Source organism: Equus przewalskii, chromosome 5, assembly GCF_037783145.1.
Source record: "Equus przewalskii isolate Varuska chromosome 5, EquPr2, whole genome shotgun sequence".
Taxonomy (NCBI): Eukaryota; Metazoa; Chordata; class Mammalia; order Perissodactyla; family Equidae; genus Equus; species Equus przewalskii.
Genome location: NC_091835.1, coordinates 75,653,247 through 75,671,040, shown reverse-complemented (window position 1 = coordinate 75,671,040; position 17,794 = coordinate 75,653,247). Strand labels below are relative to the sequence as shown.

Here is a 17,794-nt window from a genome sequence, read left to right as displayed (position 1 = left end):
CTCTGATTACACCACTTACTGGGGGCAGGGGAAGGCGGGGGTGGCGGGAAACGCACAGGGGTGGGGCTTCTGGTACAGACTGAGCAAGAGCGGGCGGCCTTTGGCCTGGGAGCCCGAGGACAGGAAGGGGACCTGGAAAGACCTGGGAGCACTTATCAAGGGTCAGGAGGCTCAGAGGCGGGAAGAAGAGAGATGAGCTGAAAGGGAAGGGGGTCCAGGCTCTCCAGCAAAGCTTTTCTTCCACCGAAGCTGTCAGCCCAGAGAACACAGTCTCTGGCAGGCTTGGGGGTGTGCAGCTGAGGGAGCAATCCAATGCGCCATTTCTGAGCACACCAGGCACCATGCCGGGTACTTTGAAGAGGGGGAGAGGACAGTTTTAGCTGTGTCACGGCCAAACAACCCCAGAGCAAGGTCCACACAAGGCCAGAGATCAGCTGTCCTCATCCCAAACTGCCCGGGCCAAGAGGAAAAGGGACAATTCAGGGGTTTGAGGGGAGGGATCCAGAAAAGATACTTACAGATCTCAGGGGCCTCATCAGACCCGTCCGGGCAGTCCCTCTCACCATCACACCGCCAGCCCTTCGAGATACAGGTGATCTGGTCTCTGCAGGCAAACTGCTTGGGGCTGCAAGTCTTAGGGGCTAGGGGCAAGGAAAGAAAACAGGGGTGTAAATGGCAGATAGAGGCCAACTCTAAGGCCCTAAGGCCCCCAAGGCTCCTCCTCCTCCCCAGCAGCAGTCCACTCCAAGCCACAGCCCAGTGCCTAAGGTTGCAGGTGGCTGTGGGGCGCTCCTGGAACACTGTGTACCTGTGATGGATGAGGGGAAAGATGCAGGGGGCAGATTTTACTGTCCCCCCAAAAGCCCCCAAGGCTGCCTGTCCAGTGTGCCCCTCCTCCAGCCCTTAGGGTCAAAGCCCTTGCTGTTCTCCATTACTCTGGTCTGACAGCAGCATCCCCCGGCACTGCGGACTGAGAGTGACGGTGAAGGATGGGGCAGTTAGGCCTTTGACATGTTTTCTCTTTATCTTCCTCTCCCTCCCACTAGAAGCCCAGAGCTGGTCTTTTCTAACTTCTCTTCTGCTCTTCCTTCTGGGATACTCCTGGTCCTTGGAACTCATCATCTCACCCATCTCCAACTCCTAACCACCAGGACCCTGGATGAGAAGTATGGGGAGGGGTGTGCCTTGGGCACGGTGGTGGCTTGGAGATGGTACAGGAGGGCAAGGCTGGGCAGGGCAGGGTAGGGCAGGGTGGAGAGCCTGCCTCCACCTCCATTCTCTAAAGAGACAGCCTCCCTTGCTGGTTAGACCTCAGGGAGGACTTCCAGCAGATGCTCTCAGAGGTAAGAGGCACCTAAGATGGCTTAGGATGACAGAGCAGGAGAGCCAAGGCAGGGGGATGGCTGGCGTGACCGGTAGGAGCTGGTTTCAGCCCAGCCAACTCGTGAAGTTACTAAATCCAGGACCTCTTGGCCCTATCCCCTCACCCACCCGCCTCCCTCTGCTCCTACCTCATTCTCTTTCCTCATTCTTGGAGGAGGAATTAAGAATTGTAACACTAACTCATCGTGGGCTCAGTATGTGCCCGGAACTGTGGTAAACCAATTCTTTCCATGTATCGGCTTATTTAATCCTCCCCACAATATGACAAAGTAGGTACAACTAACACTGTCCTCTCACAGATGAGGAAACCGAGCCTCAGCGAGGGTGGGGTCGCACAGCAGGCGAGTGACTAAACCAGGACTCAGACCAAAGGAGCTGACTCTCAGCTTTTACCCCGTGCAGGCCGCACCAGTCTCCCGTTCCCAGCACGGGACAGTCTGGAGCTGTTCCTTGCACCCCACCACCAGGTCCTCCATGGGAAGAAAAGTCCCCATTCTCCTTCACCCACACTCAGTCTCCCAGGCCTTCCTCGCCTTTTCCTCGGCCTGTGTCAGTTCCATTTCCATTCAGCTGGCAGGCACTGAAGACCAGCTCTGTGCCGGGCCCTGCCCTAGGGGGAGCGAGATGCCCCCTAAGGAGCAACAGTCCCCTGGGAAGACAGCTGTACATAACTAGCTGGAATGCAGAGCAGAGCGAGCTCAGGGATGGGAGGGAGGGTAAGTAAAGTGTGTCAGGGCTCTGAGCAGGGAGGGACGGAGTCTGAGGGGGGCCACGCCGAGATGTCCTCCCTCCCTAACCCCCATCTCTGGCAGAGGGGACTGCACTCAGGCCCCTGGCCAGAATGAGAGCCGAGTTCAGGAAACACATCAAGGATAGCCTGGCCAGGCCCCCCCGGAGTCCCCCTCTCCTACCCCCCACCCTGAGCAGTGAATAAAGGCCCCTTGAGGAGGTGGATAATGCTGAGTTCATTGCCCCAGTGGGCCAGCTGTGAGGTCTTCCCGGGGAAACAGCCCGCCAGCCTAGTTAGCATGCCGGAGAACGGTCCTCTTCCCCTGGCCAGCCTCTTCCCCTGGCCAGCCGAGACTGGCTGGGGGGGGGGGGGGGCTGGTGGTAGAGGGGGCTGGAACGGGACTCAGAGGCAGATGGGCTTTTTAGAGCCCAGAAATGGCCCCCATGCCACCCCACCCCCAACCTGGACCTAGTCCACACCCTCACTCCTCCCCAGGGCAGAACTCACAGCCCGGGCCTGAGGTCACTGGTTGGTCACTCCCCTCCATGCCGCGCCCCAGCCACGATCCCCCCTCCTTTGGCCCTCACTTTGTCCCCCCGCTGTCCCCCACCCCCATTTTTGGCCTGAACTCGACAGAGGAAACAGCAGCTGGCAAACTCCGAAAGCTGGAATGAGAGAGATTCACAAACCAGATGTGCTCTTGTGGAGGGAGGGGAGTGGGGGATGGGGAAAGTGAAAGGAAGAGGAGGTTCTGGGCCCCATCCCACAGTAGCATCTCTTCAGGCCCGGGGTGGAGGGACTGGGGGTGCACATCTCCCAAGGGCCAGGGCAGTACAAGGATTGTGGAGAGATATGTGAAAGAACTTCCTTCCTGTCAGACATGGTGGAGAAAGCCCCAGGAATCTTGCGTTTGAAGGTTGAGGCCTGTCTTTGATTTCCTTCAGGGGAAAGAGGAGGAAAGAAACAAATAACCTACTTTGGGGCAGTCTACACAGCTAAGGGAAGCCTCACTCTGAGGTGGGAGGGAGCTGCAGTGGGGGTGGGGTAGGAAATTTGTAATCTGCTTAGAGCCACCAGCCAACCCCACTGCCCTCAGCTGAGCCTCTGCATCTGATGCCAGCACTCAGAAAACCCACCTTTGTGGCCTGCAGCTTAGATGAGGGAAAAACATGGCCCTAAGTTCGGGAGCAACTACCGGCCTCCCCTGCCTCCCGCCCCTCATGAGAACTGGGGCTTCCTAATGCTATAAGCTAACGCTTTTCAACATGGTCACTATGTGTCAGCGAAGGGTCTGAAACCCTTTGTACATATTTATGCATTTAGATCCTCACAACCCTGTGGGATGGGTACCGTTGCAATTCCCATCATACACATGAGGAAACTGAGGCACAGAGCAATTAGTAACTGAACAGATGGTTTCCTCATTGGCCATGATGCTGGGGCTGGATGAGGAAGGATGAAGAAAGGAAAGGAGACTATTTTGGTCCTCTTGCACTGCAGTGTGGAGGGACTGTAGGGGTGGTAGTGGTCTTCAGGGCTCCTCAGAGAGGAGGGGAGAGGCTGGAGAAGACAGAGTGGGACAAGAAAGAGACAGAAGAGGGAAGAGAGAGGAGGAAAAAGAAGGAAGAGAGGACTGAGTGAGGTTGCAGAGAGAACGCCAGGACACAGGGGCCGTCTGTTCTCAGCTTTGCCCGGAGATGAATGTGACCGCCATGCTAACTCTGGCCAACACCCCTGCCCCCTCTCAAACCCAGGCACTCGGCCCAGCCATGGCCCCCAGGGCCACCAAGCTGGAGCCAGGACAGGAGGTGTAGGGTTGGGTATGCATCCAGACACAACACGGACCCCAGTGCCCCGTTTGAGCCTTGGCTGTCGTCCTCTGTCCCATTCTGGGACCTTGGGGTGGGGTGCGGAAGAAGGGCGAGAGTGCCTGGCCAGAGAAGAGAGGGGGACAGGAAAGTACAGGCCCTGAGGAATCTTCTCCAGAGGAGGGGACGCATCTGTTGATCCCTTGGGAGCAGTGAGGGAGAGGAAGAGAGGTGAGACCTCAGATGGTGTTTCCTAAAGCACTGGAGACTTGAGGCAGGAAAAGCATGAAAGAGACCCTTGAGGCCCTTTCCCGGAGCGGCCACAGCAGAGGGAGAGATAGGCTGTGCGTGTGGGGGGGGGATGTTTTCTAAAGGGAACCACATGATATATCTAAGGGAACAGAGGAGCCAGGGGGTGGTCAGGGAGTGGGGGACAGAGTCTGCAGGAATCTGAACTTTCAAACAGATGGGGTGGGGCGGCAGGGGCCTCCCAGACCCAAATGGAGAGCTTTTCACTGAATTTTATGTATTTTGGGTGTTACCCGGTGGCTGCTTCCCCGCAGCTCAGCAAGGCTCAGACACATTTTTGTCATTCCTGAGTCTGGGCCTCTGCTTTGCGGCCTGGACAGACGGACAGACAGGATGGCTTGGACTGCCGGGGGAGGGGAGGGTCTCCCCCTCCATCCTGAGTCAATATTGACTCAGCAGGACATTAGCCTGACCAGTGACCTCCCCACCATTTTTCCTTTCCCCACAAGTAAAATCCAGACCCCTCAAATGCCTCCGGAGGTCATCCTATCTCTCACCAGGCCTTCACAAGCCCTCCCCCTACCCCCAACACATACACACACGCACAGGCACATGCACAGTGCTCAGTAGAGGTAAAAGCTCTAAGCTCCTGACCCATCCCCCACAGCTTTCTCCAGTTCTCGGGCTCCTGGTCATGAGGAAGTTCTGCCAGAAGTCTAACCTCCCTCTTTCCTTCGGGAATATCTCCCGTCCCCCTTGTACTTAGCCCACAAGGGGTATCAAGTTCCCTTCTTCCAGAAACATTCTTTCCAAAATCATTCCCAAAATTAGTGGAGGGGGAAGAAGAACTTGGAGGAAAGTGGAGGGGGAATGGCAAACTGACTATTCTGAGTCTGGCCCTGCAGGGGAAGAATAACCCCCAAATAGCGAGGCAGGAGCTGAGGAGCAGGGGACAGCCCAGGAGAGACTCCTGCTCGCTGGGAACTTTCAGGATACCAAGAGGCCTGGATGGAGATCGACACAGACAGGCAGAGACAAAGCAAGAGACAGAGACCGAGAGAGACAGGCCAGAGAATCCACGAAGGATGAGCAATGGGAGAGCTGAACCAAGAGGATGAGAGACAGAGGTTCGGGGAGGCCAAGCTTGCACATACCAATGACAGACAGACAGACAGGCAAAAAAGGCAGGAAAGGGTCTCAACCCAGAGGTTGTGAAGATAATGACACAGTTGTCTTTGATTGCACCCGCAGAATGACACCCCCCCACCCCCGGAGACTCAGAGTAGGGTGGGGGCAGCATATATCCTGACTTGGGGAGACAGAATCCCAGCCCTAGCAGTGTCTGAGCTGGAGAGACCCAGCACAGGGGCTACTGCCTCCCACAGAACCCGGAAGGTGAGAGGAAGGAAGCCCAGAGAGCTTCAGTCCTGGAGGCCAAGCCTCCGACAGACCCTCATCTCCCCTGAGGAAGCACGAGGGACAAATGCACCCCCCCTTTCCCAGGGAGGTTTTACACTGGTGCCTGGGGCCACTGCACCGGAAGCACTCCAAAGCCAACTGCTTCCTTCTCCAAACAATGCAGGATCCTGCTCACTGGGCTGAAATCTGGGACTGAACACAGGGACTAGGTTCTCCAAATGCTCACCCCCAGCACCCAGCTGCACTAGGTCAGGGACCCCCACGTGGTCCCGCTCAACTGCACCCAGATTCCCCAAGGGTGATGAGCCCCATCCAGAGCTGGAGGACTTGAATGCTGGGGAGACCACAGAGTTCGGGGGACCCTGAGAAGAGACTACTGAGGGGGAATAAGCCCTACGCTTGGGGTTCTGATGTGCAGAGGCTGAGACTGCCGCAGGAGGAAAGAAAGTTAGACCTGAGTAAGGAAGGGCTTCCCAAAGGTCAGGAAGGAGTTTTGCTGAGTTGGGGGGATTTGGACAGGATCTGGCTCTGGCCAGGGCCCCAGCTGACATGCTTAGGAGGCCCAGTGATGGGGGACTGGTTGGGGGCAAAATCATATGAAGAAAATGGAGGAAGGGGAGCACGACTGGAAGAAAAAGAAGTCTTGTGAAACAGCCTCAAACATCAAACTATCCCTCCAACCCCAAATCAATGTTCTACACCTCTCTACTTTGAAAGACAAGGGTGGGGCAGATGTTCAAGGATCTGAGCCTGACCAGCGAGAAAGGAGTTTGGAGCCTTCTCTCAGAGCGCCAGGAGGCCAACACCTCAGCCTCATAACTCCCTTCAACTGGGCAGCTTGAGTGATACCTGGTAACACAGCGGCTCATGCGGGGTGTGTGTAGGGGGAGGAGGGGAGCGCAGTCAGGCTCCTTCTCTACAAAAGGTTCCGAATCTCTGCAGAGGCCTCAATAACCCCTCTTCCCATTTCCCACCCCATCTGTTTTCCATCCCCTGCCCCTCAGCAAGTACACTCGATTCTGTCTACTAGCGGAGAGTGACATTGCTCCCGAAAAAGAAGGGGCCCCTGGGGGTGGGTTCAGGCACAGCAGAGAAGGCAGAAGAGGTGGGGAAGGCCCCCTGGGCTGCTCCCCAGAAGGGAAAGCATCAAGGCCTGCAGCACCAGCAGGAGGAAGGTTAGACACTAAGTCAGGTGAGCTGAGGCCAGGAGGTCTCCTTCTCTGGAAAGCAAAGGAGAAAGTTCGGTGTCTGAGGGCCTGAGGCATAAAGGCAGGGGTAGGGATCTCCTAGGCTGCCCTGGAAAGCATTGGACCTACAGGTCTGTGCCATACCCCCCTTCCCACCCCCCAGAGTGGGGTGGAACCGATGATTCATATTCCCATCCCCAGCGGAAGAACAGTAGGGTTTGGGGAGGGGTCCTCTCCTTGGGGCTTTGGAGAGAGTTTGGTTTGAGCTGGATCACAGCTGTCAACTGGGTGGAAATTTTAAGAAAGGGTAGGGAGACAGCTAAGGAGAACATGTTCAGGCTCCCTCTTCCACTAACCACTAACCAACTTGGTGTGGCAAACAGAACTGCTTTAGAACCCTGGAGGTGAAGCTCCCGGCCATTCAGGCCATTTATGACTGGGGAGGACTATTTTTGCTCTGCACAGAGGGCACCCCCCCCCCCCCGCCACCTCCTGCCGCCTTGCTTCTGCCTAACTTTATCCACCCTTCATCATGGGGCTCCTGATGGATCTCTCTCTTTTTCTCTAGAATTTTTTTTCTATCCCTCCCAGAAGCTGCTGCACCCAAATCTCTCTGTCTCAGTTTCCCCTCCCACCTCACAGGGCAGAGAACAAGAGAAAGAACACGCATACTGAGGAAGTGATGGGCAGGGACTGGCTGTGGGGGCTGCTCTGAGGGCGTTCAGCGCAGAGCCCCTTTCCTCCTCTTGGGCAGATAATTGAGGCAGTGTGGAGGGCGCAGACAGTCCCCAATATGGCATATGTGAGGGCCACTGAATATACTGTCTCTCTGGGCACAGCTACTTCCTGACCCCCTAGCCTCCCTCCCCAAAACTGAAGCAAGTTGGGGGGCGGGGAGAAGAGGGAAAGAGAATCTGGTTTCAGAGAAAAACTTTCCCAATCCCGACCTGGCAAAATTTAGAAGATGGAGGAGGGGTGCATGATGGGACTGGGCCTAGTTTTTTTCCCCGGATGAGAGGACTAAAATGACGGGAAGGGATGAGATCCCACCCTTTCTCAAATCAGGGGCCCAGCCCAGCCCAACCCCATCACCCCAGCTCAAAGCTTGGGTAAGACTTGAACTAATGACTCACAAACAGGCAAAAAAATAGCTAACATAAAAAGGGGAGAAGGGGTACCTCATTTTCCCAAAAGGACACAGGTCTACCCCAGCCTAACTGCAGGATACAAAGGCGGGGGGGGGGGGGGGGGGGGAGGATGTGGAAATAAACAAATCTACCAAAGGAGCAGGGAACTTGGGGGTGGGGGCATGGCCATAACCCCCATCCAACCTCCAACTCTCCTTCCAGTCCAAACTGTGATCAAGCCAGGAGTCACGGAGAAAGCAGCCTTCCTTCACCCTCCCACCTCTGCATTCCAGGCCATTCTCCAGTCCCCTTCCCCAATGATGACATCTGACGTTTTTCATCTCAAAGCTCCCAGGAATTAAGAAGGAAAATTCAAAGTCACATAGCATCGCCTGCCCCCCCTACCCTCCGCCCCCCAACACAGCTCCATTCAGGCTGCTGACAGAGGCCCTGGAGGGGGAAGTGCCCACTTCGGAACCCAGACTGGCAGCCGGCTGGATCCTGGACCCAGGCCTCCAAGCCTGGTCTGCCAGCCCAGATTCCACACCCAAGCAGGGGGCCCTCCCGGTGGCCCTGCCTCTCCCCACCCACAGCCTTCCCGGGGCCTGGCTGCCCTCTGCCCAGCGGGGCACCCCTGACCCAGCTCTCCCTTCCAGATTCAGAGGCCACTGCAAAAGGCCCCCCGTCCCCTTTTGCAGTCGTACATTGCAAATCCGGATTCCTTCACAATTCAGATCGGGGTGGGGGGGGGGGTGGAGGATGTAGGGGAGGCAGAGGCCCTCCCCAACCAGAAATAGGAAAAGAAGGCCTCTCAATCCCGGGATCAGAAAACGGGGGAGCCCTCTTCTCCCTTCCCAGGCCTCTGGTCTTTGTTTGGGCTGGGGGGTCCCGGAAGCATCATTTGCCCAGTGCCCCCATCCTTCAAATCGTACCCCCATCCCCACCCCAAGTCGGGCCGCTGCTGTGTCAGCTGGACAGGGATAACAAAAGGCACCCCCTCCCGCGTCTCCCTTCCCCATCCGAACGCAGGAGCGGGGGCTGGGGAGTGGGTGTCCCCAGGGGTCCAAGGGGGCCGCGGAATCTCACTTACCGTCAATAGCGGCCGCGACCAGAGCTGAGAGCAGGGGCAGCAGCAGCAGCGGCGGCGGGGTCAGCATGGTGTGGACTGATGCAAACAGCAGCCCCCTCCCCTCTGGTCCTGCTACTTCTCGCCCCCCCCCAATTGGGGGGTCCCCCCTTTCCCTCCTTTGCCCCTCCTCCTTCTCTATTCTTATCCTATCCTTCGGCAAAGCACACCAGGGGTGTGGGTGAAGAGGTAGAGTTAGCAGCCCCTCGGAGAGGGCCTGCTGACGGGGGTGCGCCCTCTGCCCCCAAATCCAAAACCTTCACCCCCTGCTTTTCTCTTCGCTCCTCTCTCCCCCTCCCCGGGCGAAGCTCACAGCCCCATCTCCGAGCCGCCTCCGGCTGCAAAAATGCACAATTGGGAGGAGGCGGGGTGGGGGGTGGGGGGCGTGGACCGGGTGGGGGAGCCTTTGGAAGGGGCCTGATGGAGCTCTAGGGGCTCCCCTCGTTTCCGCCTCCTCAGTGCAAGGGCCTGGAGCTCGCACCACTGTTCCCCGGACTGAGGTGCCGCGGGGCGGGCTGAGGGGGGAGAGGGAGGGGACGGCTGGAGGGAGGGAGAGAAGGGGCGGGGAAAGAAAAAAAGGTTGGGGGGGGGCAGAAAGAGCTACGCGGCAATCCTGAGATTGCGCATGCGCCGATTTGGCGCGCTGCCCTGGGGAGGGGGAGTCAGAGCAGAGACAAGGTTTGGAGCGCTGGCCAGCGGTCCGAGAGTGGGGGTCTCTGGCCCTGCTAGCCGCTTTGGGGCCTGGAGCGCCCTCTTCCCTGACTGACCTTTCTCCTTCGCGCTCCAGGGAGCTGAAGGGGCGATGGGCGGATTGGGCGGTGGGCGAAGAGAGCTGAGCGACTTCTCTTTGAAACTCGGTGTCAAGCCCTAGGATTTCAGGCCCGGTCTGGGGATCCAGGACCCAGAGGTCCGGGACGAGGCCTGATTTCCTCGGGGAACCCTGACTGTGCCTCCCCTGCTGGCGTGGGGGCAGGGGCCGCCAGTCCGCGGGGAAGATACGGGGAAAGGCTGAGCTTTGATTTGGAGACTTTGTCAGACGGGGACCGGGATTGGGGCCTGCGGCGGAGGGGGGCGGGGTGGGGGAGGGGCCGTGAGGGCCCGCCCCCACCTCGCTCCCGGGCTCGGAGTAAACAGGGACACCCGCGGGGACACGCCGGAGCTTGTCTGCCCGCCTGGGGCTTGGGGATGGAGCCCACCTTAGTACCCGCCCCGCCCTGCTCGCCTGGCACCGGGCGCAGGAGGGGCAGGCCCTGGTTTGGAGGGAGGTGAGTCACCAGCGGGTGGAGTTGAGGAAGGGCCACCCCTCTTCGCCCCAAGAGGTCGGGGCTCATTTATTTTTTTGTTTGGTGTTTTGTTTTTTCGTACCTTCTGACTGGCTTCCCACCAAATCGGGATTTTGGATTCCGAACAACAGGGATTTGGAATAAGATGAGGGACTCTGGACCTCTGCTTGCAGGCCTCCAGTTCTGAGGAGGTGTCTGCTGAGTGGGGGACCTTTGTCCCGGCGCTGAGCCCCTAAGGGAATGCTCCTTTGCGTCCACAAGGCGCCGGGCGGTTCCCAGAGCCCAGTGGGTGTGCTTCTGGCAGTGCCCCCTTCTGGGTGGTGTTTGAAGGCCGTACCCTGCGTGTCTGGCTTTCTGGTGTCTGGAAGTCAGAGTTCAGGGAGACAGCAGGCGACTTTGGCTGCCAGAAATTGATGTTAGAGATGAGAGAGTGTTGTGCCTCCCTTCTCCCTTTTAAAATTCTAGTCCAGAGAGGGCCCCAAGTCCTCACTCTAGTCTGTCCCTGGCAGAAAGAGGAGCAGCTTGGAGGACTTGTCCAATGATGGCAGCGAGAGCAAGAGAGGAATCCAGAAAGAACTTGACCTTTCCCCCAAACCAGAGCTTCCTCTGGGCTTGCTTTGCTCACGCTAAGGCCACCTGCATTTTAGACTCCCAGGCCAGAGACCTCAGACTTGTTGCCAGCTTGTCTTCTGGGCCTTTTCCTATATCCAATCTTGCAAGCCTGTGCTCAAGGCCTGTCATTTTTTCCTTTGAAATAGTGCTCAGATTTCCTCCATTTCCACTGCCAGAGAGTTTCTCTGGACAAGGGTGGGGTCTTATTCATCCTTTTATACACAGCCTTCATGGGCGGACACACTGACAGGCAGGTGATAGGGACTCACTAAATGATTTTAATGAATGCCTGCCAGGACCCCTTCCCAATACGGTGTTCCAAGTGAAATCAGATTGAAACAGACCTCAGGCAGCTGTGAAAGGAAGAGCTAGCTGGAGTGACCACATGCAGCCTGAGAGGGTTGTGAGGGGGAGGTCTCATTCCTCTCCCCACTATCCACCTCACAGAGGTGAATCTCCCTAAAACTGCTTTCCCCGTGCCTCTTCCTGGCTGGCAAACCTCTCCTGGGTGTCTATAGACAATCAAATCAAATGTGAACTCCTCTCCCAGTCACGGCCTTCCAAAATCTGGCCTCAGCCAGCATGTCAACACTCCTCACTTGCTGCCTCCCAACCCTGCTATCTCCTGAACGTGAATGTGTTTTTACAGTCATGCTGCTTAGTGATGGGGACACGTTCTGAGAAATGTGTCGTTAGGTGATTTCGTTGCTGTGTGAACAGGATAGAAGGTACTTACACAGACCTGGATGGTATAGCCTCCTACACACCTAGGCTGTATGGTACTGAACTGAGGGGACCACCGTCATAGTTGCGGTCTGTCGTTGACCAAAATGTTCTTATGCGGTGTATGACTGTATTTTTATTAACTTTATATTGTAAAAAATGGTAAAACTTAGTGGTTAAAAAACTCAGGGTGTAGGAAGATGCAAGTCAACTTGCTATCTCTGTGTTCCCATTCGTCAGTCCCGCCCTCAGAGTAAGCACCCCTAAGAAGAGTTCCTGGGGTCTCCTTCCAAGAGGGTTTTTTAAAAATGATAAATATTGAAGAAAAAAATCCTTTAAACACAACATCTAGCTCACTCTTTATATTGTCTGCTTGGAATCTCCTTCTTGGATACTCTACAATCTATTGGGATTGTTGGGCCCTTGGGTTCTTTCCAGTATGTGAACTGCTGAGGGTGTCTCTTTAAGATGAGAGAATGCATATTTCTACCTGAGCCTTTAATTATAGTGTTCTCCCAGCTCCTCCCCACCCTCCTCAGAGAAGCTCTCCTGCTGTTCTCTCTCTACCCATCTCTCCTGTTCCAAACTTGCACTCGAGACAGCCTTGGTTCCTAGAATTTAGCACTTAATTTTGTGGATTCTGTGTCTGCAACCAGACCATAAACTCCTTAAGGGTGGGGATCATGTCTTTTATTTCTTTGTGTCCACTCAGTGTTAGGAACTCTTGATTGATTGGTGGGGAGGCTGACAGGAGTGTTAGAACTAGAGGTGGCAGCCCTGGTAGAAGAGGCAATTATAATTAATTACTGTCGAACAGAATATGACGGTAAGCATCTTCTTCCCCCTATTTCTCTTATAGCACTTATTATGCAATCCCTCTCTGCCTCAGCTTCTCCTCTTTCTCCCCACTTCTGTTCTTAAGAAGCTTCTTCCATCTTCAAGTCCTTGGGTTGGAATTATAACCAAAATAGTGCAGAACCAAGGAGGAATTCTCTGCAGTCTATGACGGGGATACCTAGAATGGTGACAGTGGGCAATGAAGTTGGCGTGGGAAGAGGATATCTCCTTATTTGGATTGCCCAGCAAATCATTAAACATCTCCCCTTCCTGTCTGAATGTAACAGGCACTGGGACGGGGCATTAAGGGGGCAGCTCTGGGACTGAATGTCGGGCCAGAGACTGATACCACCTAGTGGTCAGCTAAAGAAATGTGAAAAGAAGGGTGGCTCTTAAGGGTCTGGTGGAAGGTGGGAAGAGAACCAAGCTTTTTTGAGCGCTTACCATGTACCAAGCCCATGCAACGAGTTTTACATGGATTGACTCACTTAAGTCTCACAAGCACCTTCTGACATGGGTTATTTCCAGTTTGTAGATACAGAAGTAGAGGCTCAGGGAGATTAAGGAATCTGCCCCAAATCACAGTCAGATTGGAGCCAAGGTTTCACTCATTTAATAAACATTTATGAGGTAGCTCATATGTGCCAGGCATGTTGCTAGGCACTAGGGACAAGAGCTGGCAACACAGTCTCAGCCTTTAATCAGCAAACAGTTTGGTGAGGTTGTAACAAGATGATTGACAATTACAGCACAGAACCTTAATGCCTATGATAAAGGCAAGCACAGAGGGTCTGAGAACCAGGGCAAGGTACCTACTCCAGATAAGGGGATCAAAACAGAGCAGGGCAGGTGCTGCCAGGCTACATGCTGAAAGAGAGGAAGGAGGTGACAAGCAATGACAGGAAGAAAGTATGTTTTAGGCTGGAGGACAGGCAAAGGCACAGAGACGTGAGAAGTTTAAAACATCTGAGGAATGGCAAATATGGTATGGCTAAAGTTTAAGGTACTTATTGATGGATAAAGTATCAGACAGCCTAATCCCAAGGGGTGATTTTAGTCACACTAAGAACTCAGAATTTTTTTCTAGAAGTAGTGGGGAGCCAGGTGAGAAAGTGATGAAGTCTTTAAGTCATCAGCCATAGAGCTGGAGAGAAAGCGGATTCTAGCTAAGGAGGTGGGATCAAGTGCACTAACTGGTTTATCATGTCAGCCTAGAGAATAGCGGCAGAGAATGCTGAATCTAGAAACTTTGGCTCAAATTAGAATTGTTCTCAAATTTTGGCTGAACATTAGAATCACCTGGGAAGCTTTTAAAATCCTTACGCTAAAAAGAAAAAAAAAATCCCAATGCTGGAGGACTGATACTACTTGACTTCAAGACTTGTATGCCACAATAATCAAGATAGTATGGTACTGGTATAAGGACTGATAACAGAATGGGGGCCAGAAATAGACTCACACTTAAATGTCATTTGGTTTTGACAAAGGTGTCAAAGCAATCCACAGGAAAGCAAACAGATTTCAACAAATGGTGCTGGAACAACTGAATATCCATATGGGAGAAATAAGTGAGCCTTGACCCCTACCTCACACCATATGCAAAAAATAACTCAAGATGGATTATAGACCTAAACCATAAAAGGGAAAATCATAAAGCCTTTAGGTGAAAATGCAGAAAAGCTTCATAACTTGGAGGTAGGCAAAAGTTTCTCAAGTCATAGAAAGCAATGACCATAAAAGAAAAAAAATTGATAAAAGAAACATCAAAATTAAAAACTTTTGCTCCTCAAAAGACACCATTAAGAAAATGAATATGTAAACCAAATAGGTAAGGAAAACATTGAAATGACAAAGGACTGTCATCCAGGATATATATAAAAAAATTCCTATAGCAGTAATAAAAAGACATCCCAATTTTTTAGAAAAATGGACACAAGATTTGAATAGATACTTCAGAAAAGAACATATGTGAATGGCCAATAAACACATGAAAAGTGCTCAATATCTTTAGTCATCGAGGAAATGCAAATTACAACCACAATGAGATAATTCTCCACACTCATCAAAATGAAAACTTTAAAAAACTGCCAATACCAAATGTTCGTGAGAATGTAGAGCAACTGGAACTCTCTCACAGCGTTGGCAGGAGTGTAAAGTGTTCTATCTATTGGGGACAGTATGTAGCAGTTTCTTATAAAACTAAGCATATATCTAACCTATGACCCAGCAGTTATACTCTCAGTTATTTACTCAAGAGAAGGGAAAACATGCTCACACAAAGATTTGAACAAGAATCTTCATAGCAGTTTTCTTCATGATAGCCAAAAATTGGCTAGAGCCCAGGTGTTTATCATCCAAAAAAAAAAAAAAAAAAGGATAAGCAAACTGGTATATCTCTACAATGGGCTACTACTTAGTAATAAAAATGGACAAACTGTGGATACACAAAACAACACAGATGAATCTCAAATACAGCGAGTAAAAGAAGCCAGACATAAAAGCACATCCTGTTTCACTCCATTTATAAGAATTCTAGAACAGACAAATCTAATCTACGGTGGAAAAAAGTCAGAGCAGTGGCTCCCCCTGGGGGATGGGGTGAGGATAATGACCTACATCTTGATAAGGGATTGGATGTCATACAGCCATCAAGTGGTGAGGCAAGAATTTGAATCCAGGCAGCCTGGCCCCAGAGGCTGTGGTTTCAACCACCATATCCCATTGCTTTGCCTCTAGGATGCTGCCACCTTGGTGCCGTGAGATTACATAGGAAGAGTAGCCTGTGAAGGCAGGAGACTGAGAAGGCGCACCCAGAGAGAAAGGTGGAAGAGCAGGAGAGAGGGACCATAAAAACCAAGAGGAAGAAGGCTTAGGCAAGAGTAGCTAACAGTGCTGAATCGTGCAGAGAGGTCCAGGGACAGAAGGACAGGGGCAGGCCATCGTTCTGGGCACCTAGGAGGGTATGTGTGACATGGGCCAGAACAGTTTCATGGGACCGGTGGGGGCAGCAGCCAGCTGGCAGTGTACTGAGGAGGTGAGGAAAGGAAGGCAGTGAACGTGAATAACTTTCCCAAGAAGTTTGGCTGCACAGGGAAAGAGAGAGAGAGGCAAGACCGTAATTAGAGTGCCAGTTAGAGGGCTGGAATTTCCTTGCAGAGGCTCATTCCTGACCACAGCTGGCTCCATCCAGAGATGCTTGACTTCGCCCACCCACTAGGGCTGCTACTTGTCCTTCTGTGAGGTCAAGGTCTGTTGGCCACAGTAAGCCTCTGACAGCCCCAAGCCTCCATTTGGAAGCTTGAGATCAGCTGGCCCTGCCATTGCTTACATCCTGTCATCCTTGGCAGACCTCAATGGGCATCCACCCTTCTCCAGTGCTTCCTCTTCCTGACCACCCTTGCACTGCTCCCCACCTCCCCCTTGCAGGAAGCCTTGGACCACCTTCGGCTCAGATCGTCCTCGCCTCTCTTTGCTGGTCTGAAACCTGGCTCTTCCCTGAGGACACTTCCTTTAAAGAGGTATCACTTATTCTCCTCAGTGCACAAGACGGGTGGTGGGAGGAGCATAGGCAGTCGGCTGGCTCTGGGCTCTCCATTTCCTGTAGTCAGTATGGCTCCACCAAGGTCTCAGTTAGGGATGCATCTAGCTGCAAGTAACAGAAGACCTAATTAAAGTAGACTGAACAAAGTGGAGTTCTAGAGCAGATCCAGGGCTGGTGACTCATCAGAGTTTTCTACCTCTGCACACTGCTACTCTATCCTCAGTGACTGATTGTATCTCCCCTCACAGTTGCAACATGGTTGCAGCTGTTCCAGTCCTCACATATGGACTTGGCATTGAAGAAGAACAAAATCTTACCCAACAGCCCCCTAAGGTCCTATTGGCCAGGGCTGGTTCATTGGCCAGGGGAATGGAAAGACCATGATTGGCTACACCAATTAGATTCATCCCCTGAAAGCACGAGAGGGGAACACCTGTACAAAATCCAGACCTTGCGCCAGACTAACTGGGTTTAAACCTCAGCTCTCTCATTTCCTAGCTCTTTGGGCTTGGGCAGTTTACTTAACCTTTCCAGCTTCCTCATCCGTAAAATGAGGGCTATCAGTGTTCTACAATAGAACTTTCTGTGATGATGGAAAGGTCCCATGTCTGTGCTAATATAGTAGCCATTAGTTATATGTGGCTATTGAGCATTTGAAATGTGGCTGGTGCATCTGAGGAATTGAATTATGGTTCGTGGCTACCATATTGGGCACATAGTTCTTTCTCACAGTATTGTTGTAGGATAAAATGTACAGTGCTTAGATTTTTTTAAAAGTAGGAATTGAAGTAACACATAAGCCCTCACTAAATGTTAGTTATCATTCATCCACTGGTGTCTTGGTCACTTGCCCACACTCCTTGAAGACTCTGGCATCTGACTCTCCATATTCCTGTCTAGCTCAGGTCTTTTGCAAACCCAGATGGCCTCAGTGTTCACGCAGGTAGTCCAGCAGCACCCTGGCCCCTTGGTTGCTTGCCTTCCTCAGCTCCAGTGACTTACCTCCATGTTGCCATAGCCACACACTCGCATAGCCAAAACCTGTACCACATCCTCCCAGGAGGGCCAGACTGATGTCTCACCCCCTGGTCTCTGACCACAACATTCCAGCCCTCCAGCTCTTTCTTTCCCTTGCTCCCACAGAGGCCAGCCTTTAGGTCTGTTGAGACTTCCAGTTCCTTCACTCTGTTCTGTCCTCACCCACTGGCTCCTCATGTCTTTACTTCTCTTCCTAACCAGTCTTGATTCCGCCCACAATGCTTCACTTTGACTCCTCTGCCAAAAGGTCTCCTCATTATGATTAACCTTCTGAACTGTCCTTCTGGCTTCAGACTTACACCTTAAATCCATCTTCCACACTGTAGCCAGGATGGTCTCCCTAGTAAACCTCATCACATTACTCATCTGCCTAAATCCTCAATGCTTCCCCTTGCCAACTATTACCCATTTCTGAAAGGTACCGTGCTCCCACAGTATCCGTGCTTTTGCCCATGCTAGATCTTCTTCCTGGTTTAACTCTCCTCTTGTTCTTTGCCTGGATAACTCCTATTTTTCCTTCAAGATTCAGTTAAGGCATCACCTCCTCCAGGAAGCCATCCCTGATCTCCCCTATCCCCTACCTTGTCTAGATGCCCTTTGTATGTGCTCCCATGGCACCCTGTGCCTCACTGGAATCCACACCCCTGATTATCCTGTAGTATCATTGTTCATTAATTCATCTGTCTTCCCCTCTCAGCTGTAAGAGCCTGAGAACAGACACCCAACAAATT

General features: G+C 52.9%; 1 protein-coding gene and 2 long non-coding RNA genes across 4 annotated transcripts in view; 1 reads left to right on the top strand and 2 right to left on the bottom strand.

Annotated features, from left to right (window-relative positions):
• LRP1 (LDL receptor related protein 1) overlaps nucleotides 1-10,028 on the bottom strand; it is a 78,612-nt gene extending 68,584 nt beyond the window's left edge. The window contains exons 1-2 of the mRNA XM_070621763.1: nucleotides 8,994-10,028; nucleotides 519-641 (exon numbers count right to left, since the gene is read on the bottom strand). Coding sequence (XP_070477864.1) covers nucleotides 519-641; nucleotides 8,994-9,060 — 190 coding nt within the window. The 5' untranslated portion in view covers nucleotides 9,061-10,028. The remainder of the gene's footprint in view (nucleotides 1-518; nucleotides 642-8,993) is intronic.
• The window catches only part of LOC139083628 (uncharacterized), a 10,086-nt gene continuing 1,707 nt past the window's right edge, over nucleotides 9,416-17,794 (top strand). For both annotated transcript variants that reach the window (XR_011540501.1, XR_011540502.1), the window contains exons 1-2: nucleotides 9,416-9,529; nucleotides 15,911-16,002. This is a non-coding gene — a long non-coding RNA (uncharacterized lncRNA). The remainder of the gene's footprint in view (nucleotides 9,530-15,910; nucleotides 16,003-17,794) is intronic.
• LOC139083631 (uncharacterized) overlaps nucleotides 13,075-17,794 on the bottom strand; it is an 8,798-nt gene continuing 4,078 nt past the window's right edge. The window contains exon 2 of the long non-coding RNA XR_011540505.1: nucleotides 13,075-16,130. This is a non-coding gene — a long non-coding RNA (uncharacterized lncRNA). The remainder of the gene's footprint in view (nucleotides 16,131-17,794) is intronic.